This window comes from Coturnix japonica, chromosome 15, assembly GCF_054131305.1.
Source record: "Coturnix japonica strain WE chromosome 15, WE-NBRP24, whole genome shotgun sequence".
Lineage (NCBI taxonomy): Eukaryota > Metazoa > Chordata > Aves > Galliformes > Phasianidae > Coturnix > Coturnix japonica.
This window is the reverse complement of record NC_140677.1, coordinates 13,563,267-13,577,616: the sequence shown is the minus strand read 5'-3', so window position 1 is coordinate 13,577,616 and position 14,350 is coordinate 13,563,267. Positions and strand designations below refer to the sequence as shown.

The 14,350-nt window shown below is 40.4% G+C and overlaps 1 protein-coding gene across 5 annotated transcripts in view; it reads left to right on the top strand.

Moving 5' to 3' along the window:
- Positions 1 to 10,330, top strand: part of FBLN2 (fibulin 2) — a 101,352-nt gene extending 91,022 nt beyond the window's left edge. For all 5 annotated transcript variants that reach the window (XM_085516542.1, XM_085516543.1, XM_085516541.1 and 2 more), the window contains 8 exons: positions 139 to 276; positions 598 to 741; positions 2,403 to 2,531; positions 3,053 to 3,178; positions 4,241 to 4,357; positions 5,217 to 5,345; positions 8,836 to 8,959; positions 9,403 to 10,330. In XM_085516542.1, coding sequence (XP_085372668.1) covers positions 139 to 276; positions 598 to 741; positions 2,403 to 2,531; positions 3,053 to 3,178; positions 4,241 to 4,357; positions 5,217 to 5,345; positions 8,836 to 8,959; positions 9,403 to 9,760 — 1,265 coding nt within the window. In that variant the 3' untranslated portion in view covers positions 9,761 to 10,330. The remainder of the gene's footprint in view (positions 1 to 138; positions 277 to 597; positions 742 to 2,402; positions 2,532 to 3,052; positions 3,179 to 4,240; positions 4,358 to 5,216; positions 5,346 to 8,835; positions 8,960 to 9,402) is intronic.
- Positions 10,331 to 14,350: the final 4,020 nt, after the last annotated feature.

The window sequence follows — 14,350 nt, the reverse complement described above, 5'->3', positions numbered from 1 at the left end:
TCGATTCTCCCAAAGGCACTTTTGGATGTTTCATTCAAATGATGCCTCCTAACTTCCTTTCTGAGTAAAGTTATAAACTAGCCAGGAAGTCTATTGAAAATGAGTAGTCACAATTGGGTGTTGGGATCTGCTTAACAGATATTGATGAATGCGAGAGAGGAACTCACAGCTGCAAAGTCAACTTCGTTTGTCAGAATACAGAAGGGTCATTCTACTGTGAGTCAAAGCAACGTTGCATGGATGGATTTTTACAAGATCCTGAGGGAAACTGTGTTGGTAAGTTTGACCAATAACAGATAAAGCAGCACTGCCAAATTCCTCTCCCTTTTAGCCTGTCCAAGGGGTATGCATTGACTGCATGTAATTTTCTTTATATCCTGCTGTGTACTTAAACATTGCTGCTGTTTTAGAGATATGCACACTTGCGTATTGAATTTGAAACTGCTATCATATAGCAGACCTTCTTCAGCTTTTATCTTCAGAAAATAATAAATTGAAATGAAGGAAAAGAAGTGACAGCTGGAAGAAAACAGACCTGAAAGGTTAAATAGCTTTTCTCACTATTCTAATTCTTTTTTCTTTTTTTTCCCCCACTAGATATTAATGAATGCACATCTCTTCCTGAGCCCTGTAAGCCAGGATTCAACTGTATCAACACTGTTGGGTCTTATACCTGCCAGAGGAACATGTTGACATGCAGCAGAGGCTACCACTCCAATGAGGATGGAACTCGATGTGTTGGTAAGCGCAAACTCCATAGAAGACCCCAAGCAAAAAAATCTCCTCTTTGTCATATTTTCTTTTTATTATCCTTCATGATTTTTCCCCCAGGGCCATCCAAGCTAAAATGCTAAAAGTTATTTTCCTCAAGGCAATACAGTGGTTAACTAGATTCCCAGGTCAGATTTAACTGAAAAGTGCTGTAACTATCATGAACGACATCGTACTTCTGGTGGGATGATATATGAGAACTAGTTAAAGGCTGAATGCAGTGGGATGATATATAGTTTGGACAAACTAATGGAATTGTTGCACTCAAATTCATTGCAAATAAAACAATTTACAAATGTTTCTCCCCAACCAAAAACTTCTTTGTTGTGATACTACCTTTGATCTTAGAAAAAAATGAGAAGGCAGCATTTCAGCAGAAATGAGCCGATCAGGAATCCCTTGCTGTGAGAGTGGCATTCCTGCCATCACCAGCCCCAGTGCAGGCAGAGACTGCTATGGTAGGAATCTTTGCTGAAGCTTGGAAGGAAGTATTTGCACCTCTGACCATGGCTGGCACAGCTCCCACTTATCCAGATCCAAGCTTTTGTGATAAGGAGCTTACTCCCATTTCCCTATTGTCTTACAGCACATGACTGCTTTGCAGAGGTGAAGGCTGTTGCCTGGTGAAGAACTGACCAGGAACCCTTTGAAATGAAATAGTGCTTGAATTTATGAGTTGAAATAGGGCAGCGACTGAAAGCACTGCAGTAAGGAGATCCTCCTACCTTAGACTGCTATCCTAATTAATTTTACATGAACAGTGACTTGGATTGTCAAAGTAGCTGAAGATGTGGATAATAGGAAGGAAGCAGGATTTGATGGCTTAGGAAAAGGCAATACTCAGAATACTTGAAGAAATACAAGTTTCTGTGGGCTAATCACACTTTCTGATGCATCTTGTCACAGATGGTTACAGAGAATTGTTAAATACTGATGAGCTATTTAGCCATGTTGCGAGTCTTGTAAATCAGCCTGTATTGAAAACTCTCATCTCCATCTGCGAGTTTTTAAAATGAGGTTGGAAGTGATGCATGTGAGTGCAGAAGCAGCTAATTTGTCGGTGTTGGATTTCTGATGAGAAACCATGAGGAGTATAAAAATGTGAGTTGACTGGGAAAAGAAAAAAGATCAACAGTGGGAAAGAGCAAAAGGTACAGAACAGAAGCAGGATTGGAAGGACAACTGGAGTCAAAAACAGCAATTGCTTTAGTTCAAGGGAGAAGCAGAATTTCTCAGTACTCAGTTTGCTTTAAGAGGCTCGCAGTGATTCACACAATGCACAATGGCAGAGCGTCAGAACAGGGTGTTTAAATGGTACGGTGTGAGCAGAATTAAAAGAATTAAAATTAAAAATGCTGAAAATGCTGAAAAGCTCCATTGCATTGAAAGTTGCCACTTTCGCTTTTAAAATAACATTGCTTTTCAAAAGTTTGGCTTATATGTGATATATATGGCGGATATGTGTGTCTGGGAGGAACGGAGTGGGCAAAGCAATATTCACTCTGCTCTGTCGATCAGAAGAATCATATACTTTCTGCCCTTGTTATTTACTTCTGACTTTATTTTCTTTCCATAAACTGTGACATTCAGCAAACTTTATTTAAAACTAATTGCTTTCTCTGGTTCTGCAGATGTGGATGAATGTCAGACTGGCGTACACCGCTGTGGCGAAGGACAGATTTGTCATAATCTTCCTGGGACTTATCGCTGTGACTGCAAGATGGGCTATCAGTATGATGCATTCAGCAGGAGCTGCATTGGTATGTAAGGTGCAAGCTGAGATGAAACAACTGATTGATTGAGCCTTGGACCTCAAGGCGGTATTTAGCACCATTGTAGTGTGCAGTTATTAGTTCTGCATTGCAGTGCCTCAGAAGATAATGGATTCAACTCCAAAGCAGCCGTCGCTCAGTCAACCAGCTATTTAGAGCTCTGCCCCTCTGCAATGAGTATGGACGAGGTGTCCTTGGTTTAGTTTGGCTGCAGGTTATCAGTTAAAGTCATCTGCAAAGTATTTTCCTGCAGGTTATGCTTCTCTTGATGAGGAAATCTGTCTTTCTAAAGTCTTCACAACTTTCTTCGTAAGAGACCATGATAGAGCATTTTGTATTTTATCACTACTATACACCAATTAAAGCATAAAGGCAAACAGAAAAAAAATCTGAGGTTGCAGCATTTTATGCTCTGCAAATCAATCTCTGACACTTAAAAAAAACATCCTGCATCTCTTTTAATGCTTTTGTTTCTAAGTCAGTTGTATATTTGCTTGTTATCTTGTCAGATATAAATGAATGCTGGAATTACCCTGGACGCCTGTGTCAGCACACGTGTGAGAACACCCCCGGCTCCTACCATTGCACTTGTACTTCTGGTTTCCACTTGTCTTATGATGGAAAGCATTGCGAAGGTATGAGACTTGTTCTCCATGAGGCTAAATATGCAGTGTGAATTAAGGAACTCTAGAGAACTTGAGGTGAAGTATAAATACAGGAAGCCTATGATGTATGCATGCTGAAATTTTAGGTACTGAATTAAACATTCAAACTCAGATTGGAGTGGACTCATCTTAGTGCCTTGTACTTATCCAGTCAGCAAAGCACCTGAAAGTCTTCCCCATAGCTCCCACACAAGCAGTGTTCCCCAAGAGCTGGGCAAAGCTGTAGGTTTGCAGAACTGATTCCCAACAAATCCTTACAAGATGAAGACACACAAAGCATTCGGGGCACCCTTTCCTATCCCATCTTATATTTACTCATAACTCACAGCTATAATCTCTTAAGCTTCCTTTTTTTTTTTTTCCTTGTTTTTTCTTTTCACAATCGAGTGCTAAGTAATTGGCCATTGTTCAAACTTGGCTCTGGACAGCTCTGCCATATGCAGCACAACCACCATTTAGAAGCTATGTCACATCGTTTAGGCAGTTGGGCTTTGGAAAACATTGGTCTATTGAAGCAGAGGGGATTATGGTTTTAATGCATACCAAGAAACTCTTTTCCAGCTAAAGAACATCTCTTATCACAGACCTTCCAGTATATGAGATTTGGATGCATTGCAATGTTTGCACATTTACTGGTGCTCCCTATGAGTAAAACTTCTCTTAATATTCATTTTATTTTATCAAAAATCTGGAACTATTGTAAATTTCTGGTTTTACAATAGATAGGAGTGCTGCAATTGAAGTGTTATAGTGGCATATCTTTTGTCCCACAGTCACCTTTGCTATGAATCAAAAACCAACCAAAAGTTCAGTAGAAGCTTTCAGATCCAATTTAAAATATTTCAGCTAAAACAAAGCTCTGATTGTTTCATTTTTGTTTCTTCAGTTTCTTCTTTTCCCTCACATACTTTTTCCTTTCCTTCCAGAGGAGAGAAAAAGGAAAGCATAGTAATGTTAGAATAGGAGAGATTGCAATCAAGATTGTGTTCTGAACCAATAAGGTAATGCCTGTACCTTTATTTTTGGGTGCAGATGTGAATGAATGTGATACAAGTCCCTGCAGCCAGGAGTGTGCCAATGTTTACGGTTCCTATCAGTGTTACTGCAGGCAAGGTTTCCAGCTAGCAGAAGATGGCCATTCTTGTAAAGGTAAGGCTGCTGCTTTGTTGTGTCAAGTGAAGTACATATCACTCCTTCACACTAAGTGCTGTCTAAATTTCAGCAGCACCTGATGCTGCAGATGATGCCTGAGGATAGTTGTAAGTTACACCCTGCTGCAGAAACTGCAAGTAGTTACTTTGGCTGCTGGAAAATGCAAGTCATTTTCACGTCCACCTGGGGCTGGAAGATACCTGTGTGACTGTACAACCAGCGATGTTATTGTTTCGTGGGGCTACAGCTTGCAGCTCAAAAACTGGGGACAGGAGAGGGGTTTACTTATGTATCATCAGCTATAACTACCACTCACCAAAGGCTGGATGGAGGCTTTCTCTGACTTCTACTGGTGAAGCGTGAATGAGCAGCAGAGTGATCAGAAAGGAGTGAGTAAGGGTTTTAGCTTTTCCTCTTAAGGTTAGCAATACTGACACATACTTTAGAGAGTCTCTGTTTAAGAAAGTGAAGAAACCCACAGGCTTCCAGGCACAAAAGAGCTCCAAAAACAATCCTAGAGGATGAATGGCCAAGATATTGGGGTGGCATTTTCAAACCCAGATGTGCCTGGACTTACTGTGCCTTTCCATGAGTTCATGGAGCAGTTCAGTGTTTGATGTTACAAAAGTGTTTGATGTTACAAAAAGCACCATCAACTGTACTAGAGCAATGTCAAATCTTCCTGGTTACATTCTTCTTTAAGACTATTTTGGAAATAACTCATGTACAAATTTATTTACATTTTACTGCTTTTTCTTGGAGATTTCTTATGTCTTTTTTTTTTTTTTTTTTTTTTTTTTTCCTTTTCATAGCCGTAATTGTATCTTCTTGTTGTTTGCTTGTTTGTTTTACCCAGATATCGATGAGTGCACGCAAAGCGCGGGCATTCTTTGCACTTTCCGCTGTGTGAATGTTCCTGGCAGTTACCAATGTGCTTGTCCTGAGCAGGGATATACCATGGCAGCAAATGGAAGGACCTGTCGAGGTAAGGAGGAGCTTAAGGAACTGAAAGAGGCATGTCATGAAAGTTTAGTCCTCTGAATGATCTAAGACATGAAGATTATTCAATCAAGTCACTATTTTGGATGTTAGCCATTGTTAAAAAGCCATTGTTAATTTGACAAAATAGCCAGATATTGGTATCAAAATGTCACTTTTTCCATATTTTAAAGAAAAAAGGTGAGCCTATTTAACTGTAGGTGTGAGCTAATTATTTCTAAGAGAATTTACATCACCACCCGAACTGGGGCACCTGATTGCTTACATGGGCCTCATGGTTCATCAGATCTGTTTTTTGGAGGTGTCAGATGTGCAGATCTTTGGCTTCACTGTAAGTTGTGATTTCCTGATCCAGAAAACTAGGAGAGTGAATGTGGGAGCTGTAATGGGGATGTGGGCATCCTGGAGTTTGCCACCTAAACTTAACTATGTTGGTGTTACTCAGTATTAGTGTAACTGACGTGTGTCCTCCACTGCAACACCCCTTGTCTCTGACTCATAGAAATGTGTGCTGAGTGCTTCATGGTTTTCATCTGGTGTGCAGCTGTCTGTTTTTGAAGCAAAAATCGCCCATTTCCAGAGGATTGCACTGACTCTGTAATGAAGATTGAAGATCTGATTACCTCTATGTACTCTACACGCATTCCTGCATTTGGTTACACTCACTACCAGGCATTTCCTGCTCTTACTTTTTCAGGAACGCTTCATATAGCATTTGATTACATATCCCCTATGCTTATATTCTTTTCTTGGTGGTAACTGCAGTGAATTTACACTGTGTAAATCACCAATGGCAGGAGCATACTTGAACCTGCCTTGGGACCAGAGAAATGAACTGAATGACAGTAAGAGTCTTCCCAAGCTGTTATTGTTTTTAGTTTGATTTTGAGTAAGACTTCCAAATCTACCTCCAGTTATATCCATGTGCATTTATATTCTTATGTAAAAGCCACCTTCCAGAAAACCTGCAGCTGTCACTTACCTCAGACTTTTGTGTTTGCCATTAATTTTGAGCACTGGCCTGCTTGTTACCACCTCAGCCAGCACTGAGATTGGAGACAAGGATGTATTCCAGAGCTAATGGTGTGAATCACTGCCTTAATCTACCAGCACAGCTGTCCTGAGCCAGGGGCACCCTGGTGCTAGAGCCGTCTCTAAGGAAGAATGTTTGGCACATGAACATATAGATTGTACTTGTATTGTCTATCATATGAACCCTCACTGCATGCTCACCCTTGGTGAAAAGGGCTCCTTTTACATACACCAGCCCTGCTGAGTTAAATGTTAACATACAGAAAACCTTTCCAAAGAACCTACACCATCTGGTACATGCCGCCTCCTTAGAGGATGAAGTTGGTCTACTCGCAGAACTCAGCAGATGTGCAGCAGCTCTGCGGATGGCTGGCTAAGCTGGCATTTCGTCAGGCATTGGAAAGAACACTTGGATATTTGCCATATATTTTTTGCACAAATAAACACACAGCACAGACTTCTGAGCTCTGCAAACGTGTAGTTACCAGTCTGGGCAGGGTGAGGTATGGAGGCCTCCTGAAAATATGGTCAGAAAAACAGTCTGAATTGATGTCAGATGGATTATAATCAAGAAGGTTGTATTGGCTTCATCAGGTGAGGATCTGGCCTCACTTGCCTGTCATCTGACCAGTTCCTAGGTACCCTGTTTTTTCAGACAAATGAGTCGTGTCTCATGTAACGGCATCCCAACATATGGATCTTTTTGGAGAAACAGTGTATGGTATTTTGCAGCGTAGCCAAACTGGTGAAGTGAGTGTTTTCATGACAATGATTACAATATGGAAGAAATTTTCTTTTCACCTAGGGGCACTTTGGAGAATCAGCGAGGGATTTAATTTACTTTGATTCTCTCTTACTTCCTATTGTATACTTTTCTTTTCTTTGCAAGGCTTTTAAACCAGTCAGCGCAGTGTATGAAATCAGTTCTCATCCTGGGGCGATGTGGGGAAAGGGAGGTGATAGGTTTCCTTCAAAGAGTCTGTCTCCTCTGTGACAATTGGCAGAACTGCAGAGTCCTGCACAGTTCACGTGGTTCGTCTGTTAGCGTTTATTTCATTCTAAAGCCTCCGTGCATTGTCTAGACATTTGGGAGTACACAATGTGACTGTGAGGTCCTTGCCAATATTTTCTGTTCAAGCTAGATTCCTGTTATTGCGTCTGGTTTTCAGTGTTTTAAGGTCCGTGGCTTGGGCTTATGGATATGTGTTATTTAGGGACCAACATTTATGCTCTAGGCTATTAAGTATCTTTGAGCCTTAACTGCTCTTTGTTGTCTCCTGTGACGTTATTTCTTATAAAGGGCGGATCCTCGTATTTAATTTAATTGCATTAATCTTAACCCATATATATGCTGTGCCACCTGAAAGCAGTTAGATGTTTCCCAGCTATTCAGCTCATCGCTGTGCTCACACATCAAACTGTACAGGCACCTCACTCATTTAGAAACACCTTGCAAGGCATAGGCTAGCTATGAACATGGAACTACTCATGAAACTGTTTAAAAGTGATCTTCAGTCTGCATGGCTGCAGAGATCCTACACAGCAGCTGCAGGGATGGACAGATTGGCTGCTCTGGGAAGTTAAGGTTTCTGCTGCCTTAGCCTACCACAATCTGATTATACCATTCTGTTTCTTTCAGCCTAGATTATAATATTGCTTACTTCAGGTTTTGATGCATCAGGACCAAGAGAGAAAATGACAACACAGACAATTCTGTCTAGACTTCCTTGTTCATTTTGAACCTTCCATGTTTTGTTGCTGTGGGAAGTTGTAATACAGGAGGACCTTGAGTATTAAAACTCTTTTCTTTCTCATGGTTATTCTCCACTGGAAGTTAAACCCTGTGTTGCATCAGATATGTTTGGAATGAGATTAGCAAGGTTTGCAGGAGTGTGGAAATGTTTGCAAAGCCAAGAAACAAACCTGGTCATTGCAGAAGTCAGCCTTGGCCATGTCTGGCCACAGCCTTTGTCACGTAGAGGGAGGGCTTGCAGAAAGTGCAAGAGGGATCACATGCAGCTTATGGTGGGCTCTCTTGTTTATTGTGTGTGACGTGCAGTGATGCCAACAACTTTTACTAACTGATAACGTCAAGGAAGGAATATTTATTTTTCACAGAAGATGTGAATTGTAACAGAATTGGGATCGACATGCTTCAGTTGTCACAACAAGAACCAAAAAGTGACACATTGGACCTGACACAGCCCGTCTGTTGAGCATTTCACATCCCATGTTTCTTCTGGGGCTCTCACAGTGCAGACCTGTGGGCAGTGAGCTGAGTTACTGAGGACACAGCAACCAAGCAGCCAAAGTGGGAACCCTCAGCTCACAGAACCAAACCCTGACTTGTTTCTCATGCACACACAGTCTGTCTTGTAAGCACGTTACAGCCCATAAACTGTGATTACTTACCATGTCTTTTCCCTTTGATTTCTTCTCCTCAGATATTGATGAATGTGCAATAGGAACACACAACTGCTCAGCTGCAGAGTCCTGCTATAACATCCAGGGCAGTTTCCGCTGCCTGTCCTTTGAGTGCCCCTCCAACTACAGAAAGGTGTCAGACATGTAAGTATGTCTGCTGCAGTAGTAGCCATGTTTGGTGTTATGTAGTGCTTTAGTATGGGGGTGGTTCAAAGCACTCAGAGCTGTAATAAACTGCTATGATCCCTGGAGCACATAGAGTTTTCAGAATTGTCAGTTTTTCTCTTCATTCTTCCAGACCCCAGAGATTCCGTTTATCTCCTGTTGTTATAATAGCAGTCACCAGAGCTTCAGTCATACTTTCCCATGCTTACCAAAGCTCTGAAAGGGCTCTGTTTGTATCTGAGTTTTAAAAAATCTACTCTTACAGCTATTAGAGTGGTTTGGGGGCTTGTTGGTTAATATCTGTGGGACTTTTGTTTACCTAGTACAGACTGAAGATTTGCTTGACTTTTCAGTTTTCTGAAATGCATATAAGATTTACCCACTACACGGACACTGACAGTTCTTCATCTTGCTTCTCACAGGAGGTGTGAACGAATCAGCTGCTTTAATTATCTAGACTGCCAAAATACCCCAGTGCGCATCACCTATTACCAGCTGAACTTCCAAACCAACATCATGGTCCCAGCGCACATTTTCCGTATTGGACCATCACCTGCCTATGCTGGAGACAACATAATCCTTACTATCAACAAAGGAAATGAAGAAAATTACTTCAGCACTCGGAGGCTGAACTCATACACGGGCATTGTCTATCTTCAGCGACAGGTCAAAGAGCCTAAAGACTTTTTGTTAGATGTCGAAATGAAACTGTGGCGTCAGGGAACATACACTACTTTTCTTGCCAAAATTTACATTTTCATCACAGCTCATGCATACTGAAGCATGTATTGACATTGGAATTTATTGGTGCTATGCTCTGTGCTACCAAAGCTTGATATTGTTGAACTGGCATTTAACGTATGTAGCCTTTATGTTATTTTTCTGTCATTGCTTTAAACTTTTTTTTTTATTGGTTGTGTAAATTAAGTTAATTTTTTTTTCTTTGTTGTTTTGCTTTCTTATATAATTCTTCACATCATCATTTGACAATGAGCAAAAGGAGGGTTAGAAAGGCAGTACGCACATTGTGTTAAATGCAGGAACCTTTCCTTAGAAATTACTTTTAGGTTTAGTCACATTTGCAAGGTATTGCACTAGAGAGGAGAAATGTTCACTTGGGAGCACTGCTTTTTGCATTAGGAGAAAAAGGCTTGAGCAGTTTCTCTTTACTACATAAAGGTATGTTTTGGCCACTGAAGTTTTTTGTTTGTTGAGATACTGTGTCAAGGGCTGTGCATATGCAATGACAGCTGACTCACCTCATGTTACAGGTTTGTTTTCCTCTTTCCATCTTTTATAATATGTTGCCTTAAAATACATATATAAATAAAAGAAAACTCCACCAGTGAACAAGCCTATGACTGAGCCTTGCTTTAGTAGGACTGCTCCTATGATAGACTTTGGCAAGACCTTGGCCTTCAGAGGATATTGTGCTTCAGGGGAAAAGCTCGCACTGCCATTTTTAATAGTTTTCTATAGGTTCTGGAATTCTTCTCTGCACAAAAGCATTGTATTTAGGTAACCATATGTGCAGACTAGATGTATTATAATCCTTAAAGGAAAGTCAAAGAGGAAATGTGGAACTAATCAACTGCTGCCCTTTATTTTAAGTCCTGTGTGTGCTGCTGAGGCATCATTTACTATTTTAAATAAACAAAAGGGGTGTTGCTTCTGTTCTTCAGTTGTGTTACCAAATGACGCAGAGGAAAATGCTGTTTAAGTTGGTGGTTTGTATTATGCCATTTAGAAACAGCACAACTTCAGTTTTGAGTTGGATTTCCTCTAGTTCCACAGGAAACTGGAAGAGGTCCAAACCTGAAGGCCAGATGTGGTAAAGCTTAGTATAATCAAAGTGTTTGTTAGAATTTAGAAATGAACATCAGAACGTCTCTTTTTCAGAGGGAAAAGAAAAAGCTCCAGTGTTGAAATTCACTGAACTTCCTTTGTTCTGGCTATAATTACTCCGTAAAATGTTTGGATGGAAAAACATAGCTACAATATATTGATGTTTTTTACACTGCATTTTGATAATCTGTTCTTTTCTACAGTCATTCTGATTTTGACTGGTGCGTACATATAATTAAAGGAAAAAAAAAAAGAGAGAGAGAGAGAAAGAGAAATAAAATCTTACGGCTTTTTAGGCCATAATCAATACTTCTATTATATTGTAAAAACAGTTGTTTGAAATACATCTTAAAGTCTTGTAACCACCACCAACAGAGTGAGAGGGGAGATGTACTGTGTTCATTATGTCCCAAGGCCAATTTCTACTACTACAGGTAAATTACTTCTTTAATTCAGACTCCCTTATTGATGATAAAGCAGAAATCTTTCTGTGTCTCACATCATAAAGACTTACTACTAGAGAAGAAATATTGCTATTCCTCGGTTGTAAAATATGGGATATCTGAAAGTTTGCATACATTAAGTTTCTTGGTTTGTTTTTGTTTGTTTTGTTGTTTTCTTTTGTCTATAAAAGTAATTTTGTAAAAGCAATCTTCCATCTATCTTTTGTTTTCCACAGCTACCAGTTTCACAAGCTTTTAGCAAAGAAATGCCAACAGAGAAACACATGTTTATTCAATTTGTCATTTCAATTAATGCATATCTTACAGCTACAGGCCTGGAAAGATGAAGAGACAACTGCAAGAAGGAGTAGGAGCGCCTTCCAGATTCATTACGCTGCATACATGTTAAGTGGTGATATGTTTCTCCATGCCCCAGTGGGACACATAGGAGTTACTGAAACCCAGAGTTTTCCATCAGCATTAGCGTGTGATTGAGCGTAAATGATATTCATGTGCCAACAGCCTTTCTTGTTAAAGAACAAATGGACAAGGCATTTGTTACTCGGAGACCTTCTGCTGACTGAAAAACAACCGTAGTCAATCATCTTAAGGATCTGGCAGTTTGTAGCACAGACTTTTTACTTTATAGACAGGTAGTTGATGAAGAGAGTTTTAGGAAAGGCTTTGCATATGATTATAAGAGAAATGCTGTGTTATTAAAAAATGTCATCATTAGCACCGTGTACAACAGGCACTTGATACATGTAGAAATGGCTGCTTGGTGCAGCTGGTCCAAGCAAAGAAAAAGCTGGTGGTAAATTGGAAGATGGGAAATGAGCTTTTTTGAACAATGCATGTTCTGTTTAATTTTTCAGATCGTTTACTCCCTGCTTCCATGAAATGACCTCTTTGTATCTGGTGAATTTTAGTGGGCCCAAATTCTGCTGTTAGCTCCAAGATCACACAAACAGAACTTTATTCACCTTTATTTCTTTACATCTTTATGTCTCTTATTCCATAGTTTTGCAGGTTGAGACAAAAAAAAGACTCCAAACTTAGGAATCTTATATTGTGGATCATCTTTTGAGGCTGATACTGGAATTAAGGATAAACAGCAATGTTGTTTTTTAATACAATGGCATGAGATGGGCTCTTCTTCAAAGGCCCCATTTGAAACACATGTAGCAGCATGTGTGGGGGTGGAGGTATTTCAGGGAGCAGGTGAAATCCTGAGCATTCCCCTATTCCTCTGCTGTGATTAGCAGTCAGTCAAGGAGACAATTCCCTTGCACATGCAGTTCCCTGGAAGAAGTGCAGCTGCTCCCTCTTAATGGGGATCACCTGGGGCACTGCCCATCTATAGACTGCTTCAGCACTGAGAGCATGGAGTCATTGTGAAACTAACAAATTGCCTCTTATTCCCCAGCTGGTAGTGCTTTGCTGGTACCAGCACCTGCCTACAATCAGCTTCTGGGTGGAGCTGGGTACTGGATGGGGGCTATTTCCCCTTTGCCTGCTGGGTCTATGTGTGTGCTTGTGCCATGTGCTTGTATGGCATCAGAGGTGGTGGTGTTCTGAAAAGTCTTGTTTTTTGGATTGTGTGTGGAAAGAAGAGAGTGCTGAAAGCTGCATGTACAAGATGGAAAGCAAAGAAGAGCAAGAATTTAAGAAAAGTAAGTTTTTATGGTTATCTTGTGATAAATGTTTGTAGTAATGAATCTGGATTTCCACCTGGTCCTAGGTGAAGGCTTGTGCATGTGGTTAAAACCAGTGTCCTCTATGGGTAGATAAATTTTTTTCCTTTAGACCTTGGAAGGGCAAGAAGTTGCTTTCATTTGTTTTGTGGGACAGGGGGAAGCTGCTGCAGATTCTCTTTCCATATTCTTTGTAGTTGTTTTTTATGCTTTCATATTTCCATTATTTTTACTTGTGCTGTGATGAAGAGAAAGTTCCAGCTGGGGAGAATTAGGATGCAGGAGTAAAAATAGATTCTGAGGTTAAATAAAAAATATCTTCCTGCTTTTAGGGTTCTCTGTGTGATCGAGACGTTCATTTTGAAATGGCTATTGAAAACTAGGATTTAATTATATCCAGTTTCCATCATGTGAAATGAAATTCACAGACTTGAGCTTTTTGTCTTTTAAAAACACTTCTTTTTCTCATTTGCTTGTTCTTTATAAATAATAGTCTATGGGTAGGAACGTTCCAGAGCTTAAGAGTCCTTTGTTCCTCAAGGGCCTTTGCTGGGTGTACCCTGGCACACACTGCTGGAAATGGCAGGTTGGTGCTTCTTCTTGCCCCAGAGCTCCATGTGCTGTTCTCATTTCTGCTTGGTGTGTGGGAGGAATGGTATCTTTCAGCCCACCTGACTCAGGGGGCTTCTTAGGGAAAGTGGCAAAGCTGGCTTCCCATGAGCAAAAGCTCCTGATAGAGTAATAAATTCTAACATGTGTTGTGGATTTTCTTTTTTTAGCTGGGAATGGAGAGGAATGGGATGTTGATGTGGTGCCCTACATACTGAGAAGGAAGGGAGGGAGGGGAGGCGATCCTTTGTGCATCAACAAGTCTTCTGAGCCATAGCCAAGAACTGTGCTAACTGCAAAAATTCCCCACAATAAATTAGAAGTCTCATTCTATTTTGGAATAATAGCAAAACACGCAAAGTGGTAAATTTCTCTCTGTGTCACCATTTTTAGAAAGTAATTGTGGAAAAAGTTAACAACAACTGACTCCGCTTAAATTAAGGATATTGAAGATAGAGATTTGAGAGAATGGAAGTGTAGAGATGCTGTTCTGGTTATTGTAGGCACCAACGAGCTATGCCCCAGAGAGTGGTTTTGGCTCATTGTGATTACAGAACTACTGGTTGCAGACATGTGCTCTGTACAGGAGGACAGATTCTCCCCAGCACCAGTGTTGAGGAGTTGTACATAAAATGCTTTCAGCTTGGGGAAATGGCTGATGATCTTAGAATGAAGTATGTTTGAAGTAGAGTGATGCTGTTTTTGGAATTCGAATAAATATGTAAGGAGTGATACAGGGTTGACAAGCACAGAGATCTTTCTAGACAGTGTATCATGAT